The 15,621-nt window shown below is 38.1% G+C and overlaps 1 protein-coding gene across 6 annotated transcripts in view; it reads right to left on the bottom strand.

Moving 5' to 3' along the window:
* Nucleotides 1-1,065: 1,065 nt before the first annotated feature.
* The window catches only part of LOC131167891 (acetyl-coenzyme A synthetase, chloroplastic/glyoxysomal), a 124,223-nt gene continuing 109,667 nt past the window's right edge, over nucleotides 1,066-15,621 (bottom strand). For 2 of the 6 annotated variants that reach the window (XM_058126946.1, XM_058126947.1), the window contains exon 18: nucleotides 14,811-15,304. In XM_058126946.1, coding sequence (XP_057982929.1) covers nucleotides 15,119-15,304 — 186 coding nt within the window. In that variant the 3' untranslated portion in view covers nucleotides 14,811-15,118. Of the gene's footprint in view, nucleotides 1,244-8,288; nucleotides 8,406-14,810; nucleotides 15,305-15,621 lie in introns of those variants that run through there. The other 4 variants (XR_009140174.1, XR_009140173.1, XM_058126948.1 and 1 more) reach the window with 4 other exon arrangements.

Here is a 15,621-nt window from a genome sequence, read left to right as displayed (position 1 = left end):
ATTTAATAGTAGATTTAAAGCAAAATTGAGAAGATGAGAAAAAATTACTTTTCCCTAAGAGCAGTGCCTAAGTCGTTCCCACAATCAATCTGCTCTAATAGAAATGTCGGCAGCGGAACCAGGAATCCAACGGCACCTTCCATTTCCCGATCCGCTGCAAACTCGCTGAGAAATTGAGAGAAGGAGAGAGACGGAGATGGAGTGGCTAGCGTAGGAAATTAAAAAAAAAATTCAGTGCAGAGAGGGGAGGGGGGGCAGCTTTGATTCTTCTTTCTTCTTCTTCTTCTTTCTTCTTCTTATCTTCTTTACTTTATATATATATATATATATATATATATATATCTTATTTTAATTATTAATTTTTTTAAATCCAATGCAATAATATTTAATTTAACAACTAGTAATTTAGTTATTTAATTTATCTTAATTTAATTTAATTTCTTTAATTTTTTTTAATTTACTTTTTTTCCCACATCATTCTTTTTATTTATTTATTTGTTATTTTATTTATTATTTTTTTTCTAAATTATTTTAATCCTTTTAAATTTTCGGTTCTTTACAAAAGAACTTATGTGAGAACTCACACTGCATTTCAGCCCAGCTAATAATAGAGTTAGGTCACAGAGAATTAAACCAGATTTTTACCTTATCTTTCAAAGAAAAGATAAACAAGCGAAGTTTGACATATTCATCAATTCTAGCCCTATTAATGAAAGTAGTGCAGACCAACTCAAAATCTGTCAAATGTTGGTATGAATTCTCAGAATCCATCCCATGAAACTGGGGTATCACAGATAACATGTCGTGTTTAATGTTGAAGTTTGGTGCATCTTGTGGTAACACAATACAAGAATGTGTGGATGTGCATGTAGGTTGTAGAAAATCCTGAAGTATACGTAGTGCAGGTGCAGTTATGATGTAGCGACCTCAATTTCTTAATAAGAAATATTACATAATAAATGGAAAAGTCAACTCGAACCCGTAGGTAACGGGGACACCTATCAATCACAACGGAAACCTAAGCAGCAGTAAAATAAAATCTCAATCATTCAACCATGAAACATAATACCAGAGTTATTTACATTCTCAAAATACTGTATTTATTTATAATTTTTTAAAAAGTCAAAATAACACTAGGATCGTACAACAAAAATCTCCTGGTCCTAATTCAACGCTTAACCTTCTAGTAGGGAAGCTAAACCCACTCAATGGCGGCCCTGATCCGCCGGTCCCTCTGGGTTTCCTGAAAATCATTTAATATTCGGGAGTGAGACATTTCTCAGTAAGGGAAAATAAACTAAATACAGCTGTGTGACAACATGAATATTTAAGGCACTTATACGTATACAATACATTTCATAACCCAGTAAACATTCATCATATCATACTGGATAATCATATAATTTCATATTTATTAATAAATCATAACATACATAAAACATCTGTTATAACTGTAATACTGAAAATATACTCAGGATAAATAACTAGCTGGTGTCATGTATTATCCCCCATGACGGGTTGTGCAGCTCGAAGGCGGGACTCGACAATGGCTGGCCGACCACTGCCGAGTCAAATATGTCTGTAAGTACGATGGGCCCGCCACACCTTGGTTCGGACTACCAGGTGGACGTCCACACTCTACTGAAAGGCACATCGACTATCCATCTCCCACCCCCTCGTGGGGTGGTTAGCACTAATCTGATCATAAACATCTGATCTATAAGTTACGGTACCGAGCCCCTGAACTGAACTAAACTAACATCCGAATTCTGATAACATATAATACATGATATAATAGCGGCCTCGTGCCGATCATTTTCATAAATATGGCCTCGCGCTGAAATCATAAATACGACCTCGTGCCGATAACATACATAAATATGGCCTTGTGCCGATAACATAAATACGTGGCCTCGCGCCAGAATCGTTTCAGGTATATACATTCTGAAAATAAATCATTTATCATACATTCATCAAAATCATCACAACATAACTCATCTTTTCATAATACTTGAAAACATGCTTTGCTCGTAAAATTCTTCATATCATAATACATTTCACGTAAAATAATATTCATGCCACACATGTGCTGTTGAAAGTCATACTTCATATTCTAAAATCATGGTTTTCTGGCATCTCATACATACATATACATTTTAATCATCATAGCAATATTTTATCAATCGTACATTTCATTCGTAATAAACAAGTATAACATATACTTTTTTGAAAATAGATTTACTCATAATTAATAATAATTTGCATGGAAAGTAACTGCTGTAGTTTATTCCTTTACCTGACTACTAAGAGAGCCCCTAAAATATCCTAGCTTGACCACCCGCAGGATTTCCTGATCAATACCTTAAAACTTAAAACTCTCAGTATTAAACCTTAGTATTTTCATGCGTACATCATTTCCTATAACTATCGCAAGACCAAATTCAGCTTAAAAAACCTTATCTCAACTCAGGGATGATTTCCAACTTCGTTTTCCCAACGATCCGGTCTAGCAAACTCGTAGAGAACTTCGCCAGGAGCGTCGTGGTGACTTCAGATTGTCGATCCGACGTATATCTGGCCCAAAAATGATGAGAGAGAGAGAGAGAGAGAGAGAGAGAGCCGAAGGGGAGAGAGAGAGGGCGAAGATGGCTTAAAAATGAAGATAAAAATTGGATTTTTGATATATATATATAGGGTCAGATTCGTCGACGAGACATGTCACCTCGTCGACGAGTCCTTATTAAATTCGTTGACGAGACCCTGTATTTGTCAATCAAATTCAGAGCATCAAAAAACCCCCCTCAGTATTTTCTCATCGACGAATCCCTGTATTCGTCGACGAATTTTCTTTTGCACTTGTCGATGAACCCCTGTATTCGTCGACGAATCCAGGCAATCTCTTGAAATCATTTTTATCCCCCAAATGCAATGTCGTCGACGAAGTCTATGGCCTTTTTCTGTTTCTGTTTCTGTTTCTATTTCTCTCTTTCTTAATTATTCAAATTCCATTTTTATTTGGGTTGTTACATTCTCCTCTCCTTATAAAATTTCGTCCTCGAAATTTACTATTCATATAATTCATCATCCCTTATTACGCAAAATGATCTACTCGTTTTATTACTTATCCTCACTTATGGTGGAGGAACACTGTGGTTACAACTCAAGTCTTAGGAGATTACATATACCAAAAGAAAATTTCTCCCAGACTGAAATACCTCTTACTACTAAAATATTACATGTACCTGCAAAAGAAAACTACATATTTACTCACATTTCTAATTACCTTTAAAATTCTTGGAATAATTGCTGATATTTCTGTCTAATTTGCTCCTTGAGCTCCCAAGAAACCTCTTCTATCGCATGATTCCTCCATAGAACTTTTACTAGAGGAATTTTCTTACTACGTAGTACCTGTTCCTTTCTGTCCAGAATCTGCACTGGTACCTCCTCATAAATTAGTGAATCACTGAGCTCTAACTCACCATAACTGATAATATGAGAAGGATCTAGAACGTATTTCCTCAACATAGAAACGTGGAATACGTCGTGTATCCTGGATAGTGTAGGTGACAAAGTTAGCCTGTAGGCCACCGGTCCCACTTTCTCTAAAATCTCAAACGGACCGATAAACGTAGGGCTAAGTTTACCCTTCCTACCAAATCTCATAACTCCTTTCAACGGAGTTATCTTCAAAAATACGTGATTACCCACGTCAAACTCTAAATTTCTGTGGCGATGGTCGGCATAACTCTTTTGTCGGCTCTGAGCTGCACTGATTCTCTCTCTGATAAGCCGAACCTTATCGTATGCCTACTGTACCAACTCTGGTCCCACAACTCGCCGCTCACCCATCTCATCCTAATATAAAGGAGATCGACATCTCCTACCGTATAGTGCCTTAAAAGGTGCCATGCCAATACTGGACTAGTAACTGTTATTATACGCGAACTCTACCAGTGGCATAAACTGAGTCCAGCTACCCCCAAAATCTAGAACACATGCACGGAGCATATCTTCTAATGTCTGTATCGTCCTCTTAGTCTGACCATTTGACTGAGGATGGAATGTCGTACTAAATGATAATTGAGATCCCAGAGCCTCCTGCAAGCTCCTCCAAAATCATGACGTGAATCGCGGGTCTCGATCTGACTCAATAGATGCAAGCACCCCATGAGAACGAACTATCTCCTAAATGTAAATATCTACCAATTAGCTGAGGGAATAGCTAATCTTGATAGGGAGAAAATGGGTGGACTTGGTCAATCGATCTACTATCACCAAAATCGCATTCTGACCATGCAATGCCGACGGCAGCCCTAAAACAAAGTCCATGGATATATGATCCCACTTCCACTCTAGGATAAATAGCGGTTGCAACTGACCTATCGACCTCTGGTGCTCAGCTTTTACTTGCTGGCACGTCAAGCACTGAGCTACATACTCTGCAATCTCCTTCTTCATACCACTCCACCAGTAAAACTCTCTTAGATCCCTGTACATTTTCGTACTTCCAAGATGAACTATATACAAGGATCTGTGAGCCTCATCCAAAATAGTCCTCGTAATGTCAGCATCAGAAGGAACACATAGTCTAAAACGGAACCGTAAAGCTCCGTCATCTGAAATGCAGAATTCCTCCTCCTGACCACTCTGCACTCTGTTCATCACCTCTACCAATTCTAGATTGTATTTTTGGGCGGCTTTAATTCTTTCCTGCAGAATAGGTTGTACCACTAGGCTGGCGATACATACTTGAGTATTACTCTCTATCAACTCAATGCCAAGTCTCTCCAGATCCATCATGATCAGATGCTGGATCTCCTTAGCTGCCAACGCAGATACCCCAGACTTCCTGCTCAATGCATCAGCTACCATGTTTGCTTTCCCTAGGTGGTAACTGAGTACAGTCAAAATCCTTAATCAACTCTAACCACCTCCTCTATCTCATACTCAATTCCTTCTGGGTGAAGAAATATTTCAAACTCTTGTGGTCGGAGAAAATCTCGTACTACTCACCGTACAGATAATGCCTCCAAATTTTCAGTGCGTGTACCACTGCAGCCAACTCAAGATCGTGGGTAAGGTAATTCTTTTCGTATTCTTTCAATTGTTTGGACGCATAAGCCACCACCCTGCCATGCTGCATTAACACACAGCCAAGTCCCTTCAAGGACGCATAACTATAGATAGTATAACCCTCACCCCCAGAAGGGATGATCAATACTGGCGCTGTGATTAACCTTTATTTCAGCTCCTGAAAACTCTGCTCACAGCTATCGTCCCATTCAAATTTAGCATTCTTCTTTGTCAGTCGTGTCAAAGGCCCTGACAAAGCTGAGAACCCCTCAGCAAAAAGAACGATAATAACCAGCTAATCCCAAGAAACTCCTAATCTCCTGGACGTTCCTCGGTCTAACCCAATTCACTACCGCCTCAATCTTACTGGGATCTACAGAAATTCCGCCTCCTGAAATAACATGTCCTAAAAAAACAACTTTCTCGAGCCAGAAATCACATTTGCTGAACTTGGCATACAATTTCGTCTCTCTAAGCATATGCAAAACCTGCCTCAAATGTACCTCGTGCTCCTCATAACTCCTCGAATAGACCAGTACATCATCGATAAAAACAACCACGAACTGGTTTACGTATTGGTGGAAGACTCTATTCATCAAGTCCATAAATATCACAAGAGCATTCGTCAGACCAAATGGCATAACAAGAAACTCATAATGCCTATACCTAGTCCTGAAGACTGTCTTCTATACATCCTCCGCTCTTACCTTTACCTAATGGTAGCCTGACCTAAGATCGATCTTGGAATACACCCGTGTACCTTGGAGCTGATTGAACAAATCATCGATACGGGGTAGAGGATACTTGTTCTTGATGGTCACTTTATTAATCTCTCTGTAATCTATACACATCCTCATAGACTCGTCCTTCTTCTTTACAAACAGAACTGGAGCTCCCCACGACGATACATTAGGTTGTATAAAGCCCTTATCAAGCAAATCCTGCAACTGATCTTTCAATTCTGCCAACTCTGCCGGCGCCATTCAGTACGGTGCTTTACAGATCAACACTGTACCTGGAAGTAGATCAATGGGAAAATCTACTTCATGATCAGGTGGCAAACCCGATAATTCATCTGGGAACACGTTTGTAAATTCTTTCACCACAGGTATATTGATAAGTTTCAATTCATTTTCAGACGTTTCCTTCACAAAAGCCACGAATCCCAAACAGTCATTCTAAAGCAGTCTCCTCACCTGAACAGCTGAGACCATCTGAGGTAAGGATTGCACTTGTGACCCTGTAAATCTAAATTCTGGTTTCTCTGGACGTCTGAATATCACTTCTCTAGCACGACAGTCTATAATAGCAGAATTAGCCACTAGCCAATCCATGCCGAAAATAATGTCAAACCCGTACATATCTAATAACACCAAATTAGTAGATAAAATCTTCCCCTGAACATCAACTTGATAGCCACAAAGTACCCTACTACATCTCACTGCTGACCCGGTCAATGTAGCCACTAATAACTCGACATCTAATGATTGCGTTTCTACCCCACATAATTTAACACACTCCAAGCACACAATTAAAAAATGTGTGGCACCAGAATAAAAAAGTGTAATAACTTTAAATGAAACATACTAACAGTACTTGTCACCACGTCGCCAGCCGCCTCAGCGTCGCCTGGCATCAAAGCAAAAACTCTGGCTGGGACCGTATTCCTCTGCTGGCCTCCTCGTGGTGCTTGGTATCCCCCTCGTGCAGGTCTAGGAGCAGGAGCAGTACCAGTCTGTGTTGGACACTCCCTCATCATATGCCCTGGCTCCCCGCACCTGTAGCAGACACCTCGCCTGGCACGACACTCTCCCAGGTGCCTCTTCCCACAAGATGGACAAGTTGGAGATGGTTGCACACCCTGGAAACCGCGATTCCCGGTCTCCTGTCTCTGGTCTCTATAATAGCCACCTCTTTTCCATGCAGCACAGCCGACTCCCTGCTAGGAACCGGAAGGTGTGAATCTCTTCTTCTGTCTCTGCTCCTCAACCTCCAATCGCTCTCCAATCTTTACTATAGTGGCTCTACTAGCTCAGCAAAATCCTGCAACTTCAGAATCGATACCTGCTTATAAATTTCTCTCCTCAGGCCTCTCTCAAACTGTCGTACCTTCTTCGCTTCATCTGGGATGATGTACGGGGCGAAGCGAGATAACTCGATGAATCTCGCCACGTACTGCTGCACTAATAGCTGTCCCTGCTTCAGATTCAGGAACTCCTTAATCTTAGCCTCCCTGAATGAGGCTGAGAAATACCTGTCAAATAATATTTCTTTAAACCGCTCCCACGTCATCTCTACAGGTACAGTCCTCTGCTGCTCTAATAATCTCATAGCCGACCACCATCTCTCGGCCTCTCCAGTCAGTTTATATGTGGCAAATAGTACCCTCTGCTCCTCAGAACACTGCAGCACTGCAAATATCTTCTCCATCTCTTGCACCTAATTTTCAGCAACTGCAAGATCCATTCCTCCTGAGAAAGTTGGAGGACTCATCTTAATAAACTTCTCTATTGAGCTACCGTGGCCTACAGACGAACCACCATGTTCCCTCGAACTTCTAGCAATCTCTGCCATCACTTGCTGCGTTACGCTGCGTAAAACGGCATTCTAATCACTACTAGCAGCGCCTGAGGGTCCAGCACCCTCACTCCCACTAGCGTGGGCACTATTGCCACTAGGGTTCATCCTGAAAAATAAGTAACTTAACTCAAAACCTCCTTCTCTATACATATCACTCAACTTATATAGTGTTTTTCTCCTAATCAGTTCATCTCTCCTGATCTCAATTCAAGGTTCAATCCTGCAACCTAGATACCCAACCCGACGATAGTTTACCATGACTTCCTTGAAATCGTCACCCTAAGAAAATCACACAAACCACCACGGAAGTCATGCATCTAGACTACACAACTAGACCTCAAATCCCCTTATCCTATACTCTAGTATTATTACTGCTGCATTCTAGAGTCCACAGAACCTAGTATCCTAGGCTCTGATACCAAATGTAGCGACCTCAATTTCTTAATAAAAAATATAACATAATAAATGGAAAAGTCAACCCGAACCCGTGGGTAACGGGGACACCTGTCAATTACAGCGGAAACATAAGCAACAGTAAAATAAAATCTCAATCATTCAACCATGAAACATAATACTAGAGTTATTTACATTCTCAAAATACTGTATTTATTTACAATTTTTCAAAAAGTCAAAATAACACTAGGATCGTACAATAAAAATCTCTTGGTCCTAGTTCAACGCTTACCCTTCTAGTAGGGAAGCTAAACCCACTCAACGGCGGCCCTGATCCACCGGTCCCTCTAGGTTTCCTGAAAATCATTTAATATTCGAGGGTGAGACACTTCTCAGTAAGGGAAAATAAACTAAATATAGTTGTGTGACAACATGAATATTTAAGGCACTTATACGTATATAGTACATTTCATAACTCTGTAAACATTCATCATATCGTACTAGATAATCATATAATTTCATATTTGTTAATAAATCATAACATACATAAAACATCTGTTATAACTATAATACTGAAAATATACCCAGAATGAATAGCTAACTGGTGTCATGTATTACCCCCTATGACGGGTTATGCAGTCCGAAGGCAGGACCCGACAATGGTTGGCCGACCACTACATAGTCAAATATGTCTGTAAGTACGATGGGTCCGCCACACCCTGGTCCGGACTGCCGGGTGGACGTCCACACTCTATTGAAAGCCACATTGACTATCCACCTCTTACCCCCCTCGTGGGGTGGTTAGCACTAATCTGATCATAAACATCTTATCTATAAGTTACAGTACCGAGCCCCTAAACTGAACTAAACTAACATCCGGATTCTGATAACATATAATACATGATATAATAGCGGCCTCGTGCCGATCATTTTCATAAATATGGCCTCGCGCCGAAATCATAAATACGGTCTCGTGCCGAAATACAACCTCGCGTTGAAATCATAAATACGGCCTCGTATCGATAACATACATAAATACGGTCTCGTGCCGATAACATAAATATGTGGCCTCGCGCTAGAATCGTTTCAGGTATATACATTCTGAAAATAAATCATTTATCATATATTCATCAAAATCATCACAACATAACTTATCTTTTCATAATACCTGAAAACATGCTTTACTCGTAAATTCTTCATATCATAATACATTTCATGTAAAATAATATTCATGCCACACATGTTCTGTTGAAAGTCATACTTCATATTCTAAAATCATGATTTTCTGACATCTCATACATACATAATACATTTTAATCATCATAGTAGTATTTTCCCAATCGTACATTTCATTCATAATAAACAAGTATAACATATACTTTTCAGAAAATAGATTTACTCATAATTAATAATAATTTGCATGGAAAGTAACTGCTTTAGTTTATTCCCTTACCTAACTACTGAGAAAACCCCTAAAATATCCTAGCCTGACCCCCCATAGGATTTCCTGATCAACATCCTAAAACTTAAAACTCTCAGTATTAAACCTCAGTATTTTCATGCGTACATCATTTCTTATAACTATCGCAAGACCAAATTTGGCTTAAAAAGCCTTACCTCAACTCAGGGATGATTTTCAACTTCGTTTTCCCAACGATCCGTTCTAGCAAACTTGTAGAGAACTTCACCAGAAGCGTCGTGGGAACTTCGAATTGTCGATCCGACGTATATCTGGCCCAAAAATAATGTGTGTGTGTCAGAGAGAGAGAGCCAAAGGGGAGAGAGAGAGAGAGAGAGGGCGAAGATGGCTTAAAAATGAAGATAAAAATCAGATTTTTGATATAAATATATATATATATATATATATATAAGGCCAGATTCGTCGACGAGTCCTTCATTAAATTCGTTGATGAGATCCTGTATTCGTCAACGAAATTCAGAGCAGCAAAAACCCCCCCTCGGTATTTTCTCGTCGACGAATCCCTGTATTTGTTGACGAATTTTCTTCTGCACTCGTCGATGAACCCCTGTATTCATTGACGAATCCAGGCAATCTCTTGAAATCATTTTTATCCCCTAAATGCAATGTCGTCGACGAAGTCTACGGCCTCCTTCTATTTCTGTTTCTGTTTCTCTCCTTCTTAATTATTCAAATTCCATTTTTATTCGGGTTGTTACACATGACTTCGTCAAAGAATTGTTCAAACAGATTGCTCAAGTCAATTTCAGAATCAATCGTAAAAGTAACAAGAAAACAATCAGATTATGTGCTCTGTGTGTCACTACTGGCGTTAGGTGAAATTTTAGATAGTCTATTCGAATTATCTCAGACCCAGGGCATCAAACATCAATGCAAACAGTAAAAATTCACCAACATAGCAGTAAACAAGCATGATCAATTTTTTTCAAATTTTTTATTATTATTTTTTAATAAAAAAATGAAACTAATTGAAAAAATAAAAAATTTGAAATTAAAACTAGCACTCCCCGACAACGACGCCAAAAACTTGACTCACTCTAAAAATAAGCAGTTTGAAAGCTATCCCAAGTATACGAGTTTTGTCATGTAATATTTAACCCAAAGACCAGATCATCTCCTCAGGGAATGCAATTTAATATCAAATTTTATGTAATTCCAATTAGAAAATAAGAACAAAAAGGCACTGAACACAGTTCAAATTCGGGTTTTCTGGATTTTTTTGAGATTTCTTTTGACAAATTAAACGAACATTCAATTTAAACTCTAAAACCTAATACACACTGAATTAAATAACGAGAAACAAAAATCCTATAATTAACCAGGGAAAAATTGAAACGCGCTTTGAACTTCGGAACAAAAATTAAAGACGCTAATTTTCCTATGTAAATTAAAACATGCAATTTAAAAAAATCTCAATTCAACACAAATGTGATTAAGCAAAAGCGAACTTCTACTAAAATCAAGAACCTGAATCAATATCAAAATTTAAATGCAAACAAGAACTTGAAAAAAATAAATAAATAAAGTTTGTAACAACTTAAGCAATAACTAAACACGATAAAAATGGGAACTTTAATAAGATTAACCCTAAACTAAATTGAACTTCAACAAACAAAATTTAAATTTTAAGGAAAACCACTAGTTTAACTTCTAAATTTTTTTTTCTTTTTTCTTTTTTGTATTTTATTTTTTTTTCTTCTTTCAAGAAACAAAATCGAACCTTAATCAAACCAAACTTTGATCAATAATAATAAAAAATAGCTCAAACAAAAACTAACACCAATAATAAATCTACCCTAACAATAATAACCCAACAAGATTCAAAAATTGAAACTTTAATTAAAATTCTACTAAAGAAAGAAAAATAACAAGTATTCAATTATTTAAAAGCAAGAGTAAACAACTAAAAGAACTAAAGAATACAGAAGAAAAAAAGAGAAAGAAAGAGAAAGAGAAGGAAGAACATAGCAGCAGCAGCTATGGAGTTTGAGGTTGCTGGCAGCAGCTGTGGCAGATGGTGCTCACAGGTAGCAGCAGAAAGGGAAGCAGCCTTGGGCCAGCAGTGGGCTTTCATGGTGGCTAAAAGAAAAACAACAGCAAGCAGGGAACCTTGGGAGCCTCGGGTGGCTGGCAACAGCTAAAACTGGAAGGAAACCAAGAGAGGAAGCCTTGGGAAGAAGGAGGAGCAGGGAGTAACAAGGGCTTTCATGTCCTACAATAATAACAGAAGCAGGTTGCACGACTGGGATGGCTGGAAGCAGCAATGAGAGAGAAGGGAGAAGGGGAAGGAAGAGAGAAGGAAAAAGGGAAGGAGAAGAGGGAGCTGCAGAGAAAGGGAAGAGAGAAGGAGAAGAGGGAGCTGGGCTGTGTGACCGTGTGTGGCTGAGAGAATGAAAGAGAACAAGGAGAAGGAAGAGAAAGGAAGGAGAAGGAGAAGAGGGAGCTAGGGCTGCCTCCAAAGAAGAGAAAAAAACTTAATATATAGAGGAAGAGGGGGGAATGCCCTACGCCCGGGTGGAATATCCAGACCCGGCTGCATGGTTGGGTCACATCAGGTAAGTATTTAATTTTTTTTTTCTTTTTTTTTCTCCTTTTCTTTTTTATTTTATTTCCTAGCAAACGAAGACGATTTTGACCATCTTAGAGCTCGTATCTCTCGAAACTTAAAACACGGAAGTTGTAAATAATTTTCTCGACTTTCCACAGAATTTTGAAACCTCTCGATTAGAACTCAAACGAGAAAATTATGCACAAATTATGAAATAGCGTCGGTTTTAGCTTCCAATAATCAATTTGCAATAAAAAAAATACCAAAAATTCATAATTTATTCAATAAAACTCAAATATTATAAATAGGACACAATGTTAAAATATTGAAAGTAATTAGGCATTTAATTAAAAATATAAGTTTCAATACATTAATTAAAACACCTAATTACACAGTTTAAGTGCGTAATCAGAGGGCACCAACACGAGTTGGACATAAGTATTTCGTGAGGTTATCACGAAAGGTTTCAAAGTATCTCATGTGGCACAAGTTGAAGTTATTTGGCAGGTGTAACTTGTGGCTGATACAGAGTACTAGACTGGCAGAGAGTTCCTCAAGTTAGATATTGGTTCTAAGTACGATGGCGTTCAAAGAGTTTTGTGAGCAGGGCATGATGTATGCTGAGCTTGCAAGGGACTTCTTGAAAAGAATGGAAGAGTGAGAATTTTAAGTAAATAAAAATTATTCTTCCTCGACAAAATCCTTCTCACCTTTACTTCAACTACTCCTTCGAAATTTTTTACAAAAAATGAGTTGAGAACTCTTCTATTTATAGGCAATTGGGGAGGCATAAAATTGTTATTTTGTAAGAGGATTACTTAGGTTAAGAAAAAACAAAAAAACCTTACAGGAGAAGGAAAGCTTTGTGTGGGAGAAAGAAAAGAAGAAAGAATGGGGAGGGGGCTTGTCAGGATTGACATCCATGTCATATCCTTCCACATATATATATATATATATATATAAGATTATTACATAAAACCTAGCTCAAGTCCATTATTTTCATGCTTTAGACCTGGTTCAAGCATCTCAAAATTAAGAAATATAAGCTTGTAAGAGGTAAAACTACAACGAATGTAAATTTTAGAAATAGAGAACACAAGATGTCAAGAATTTGAATTAATATGTTGAGAAAATTTTTAATTATCAAGTTGTATTTATTTCAATCTAAAAATTATGAGTATATTGTGATTTTAAATATATTAAAATAAAAAATATTTAAGTGGGTCAAATTTGTGTTGAGCTAAGCTAGGTCAGCCTCAAACATATCACACGTGTAGAGCCAAAATTTCCCCCAAGTTCACAATTTTTTGGACTGAATGGATGTGTAGCCCACTCAAACTGAAGGTAAGCTTCCAAAAACAAGGTGAGCTTCTATTTGGGAGCATTAATTTCAAGCATGAGACTTAGATTTATATGAAATTATGTGAAACTCAACACAGTTTTGTATTATATTTTATACAAATTCAAATCTAAGGTCCTAACTCTAAACTCCAAAATAACAGCAAATAGTTTTAGATTTAGAGTTGTGCGCAAACCTATTACCTTGAAATCTATATATATTAAAAAAAAAAAAATTAAACATAAAAACAGAACAAGCAACTAGAGAAGAGACCTCACAAAACCCACAAACACAATAATTCCTAAACCTTAAAACAACCAATAGCGAGCCCTCAACTAACAGAAACCAAACAACAAAAAGCAGTACACATCAATTTGAAAACTCACAAAAACACTAAAATAGAAGGGCTATATTCTAGTTTTCCATCACTTCAAAGAACACACCAAAGAAGGATTGTTCATGGACGGAATGGATCCATCAATTCTACTTGAAGGAGGCCGAAATCTGGTATGCTGTAGCCAAAAAAGATTGACTCCCACCTATTCAAAAGCTTGGTTGAAATCAAGGATCGGCTGGTACTGAATTATGGGAGTGTAGTTGCTGCCATAGAAACTATGGAAAGAATGGGAAGAGGTTCGCATACACTCTATGACTTCTGGAGGGAGAAGTGCCAAGTCATGTCTTGGACAAAGTCTATGGTATAATGGAACTACTCCGAAGTATGCTTTCTGCTTGTGGCTGGGTTGGAAGGGAAAGCTTCCAACTTGTGACAAGTTAAAAGGAGTTGAGATTGACGTAAGATGTACCTTCTGTAATAGCGATATGGAGACTCTTGATCACCTTTTCTTCGGCTACAAATACTCGGCCGAAGTGTGGGGTTGCATAAGGAAGTGGATGGGAATTAAAAGGAGCATGACTTCAATCAAGGCAGCGGTGAAATGGTTACATAAAGAAGCAAAAGGCAATGGAGTTCGCTCTGCTGGGAAGAAAATTGGATTGGCTACTTCTGTGTATTTTATTTGGCATTTTAGGAATAGGAAAAGATTCGATAATCATGTTATTCCTCCTATAGATTTAATTAGTGTCATACAAAGACATATCTATAGGACGGTTTTTGATAAATTTGACATGTTCTCAGTTTGATATTATTAGACATGTTTGTTGTCCTTGGGATATCTCTGAGTATTGATAGTGTGATTGGCCAGTTCCTTGGCCCCTGGGTATGCCTAGGTTTGATGTATTTCGGGACTTTTGACTTGTATTGTCAGTGTGGTAACAAGATGACCTGGGTATGCCCAACGTAGTTGTATATATTTTCACTTGATCAATATATTTACCCAATTAATCAAAAAAAGAAAAAGAAAAAAGAACACAGCAGTCTGGACCACATCCCAAATTCAAACCCCACACCGAGGGTCCCTCTTTCCTTTTCAATAACATTTATTATGGCTCTTACAATGTGAAAGGGCTACTTTTTGACTATAACAGTGCCCTGGACATGGTAAATAATGTTGTTGTATCATGTGTTCATATTTTCTGCCAACACAAGCAAATATGCAAGAATCAAAAGAAATGCCAAAGCAACGATCTTGCTTTCACTACGCAACCTAGTACCATGCTGAAAGGAGGAAACCTAGCACTCAGCTAAATATGGTCCTCTGGATGACTCCATGTTAAAGTTTGGACTCCAATTTTGGCACTCCTAGCTGTCAGCTAGTGCAATGAGTTGATCAACAACATTTGGATCTGCGAGTGTGCTTGTGTCCCCGAGCTCATCTAACTGCTTGGATGCAATTTTTCTTAGGATCCTCCTCATTATTTTTCCGCTCCTAGTTTTTGGAAGGCCAGGAGCCCAATGGATTTTGTCAGGTGCTGCAAATGCTCCTATCTGAAAAGAGAAACCAATTATGTACCATCAGAGCATATAGCAACTGAAATTTCATACATTTATGTCTATCTCAAGCACATGAAATGATCAAGACAATAACTCCATCCATTGCACTGTAAGGAGCAATGCACAAGCTCCATAATATGCTCAAAATCCAACTTGAACTTGAACCTGAAGTCAGCTTTAAGGAAATAATGAACCTGGGTTAAGCACCTCAGTTTTTAACCAACCTAAGTAAAAATTAAAAAAAAAAATTTCAAAAAAATAAAACGCACCCAAACAAAAACAATTTGAAAAAGATGGCATTCATGCTTACA

The sequence above is a fragment of the Malania oleifera genome, chromosome 11 (assembly GCF_029873635.1).
Source record: "Malania oleifera isolate guangnan ecotype guangnan chromosome 11, ASM2987363v1, whole genome shotgun sequence".
Classification (NCBI taxonomy): Eukaryota; Viridiplantae; Streptophyta; class Magnoliopsida; order Santalales; family Ximeniaceae; genus Malania; species Malania oleifera.
The sequence above is the reverse complement of the archived record's forward strand: the minus strand, read 5'-3'. Positions and strand labels throughout refer to the sequence as shown.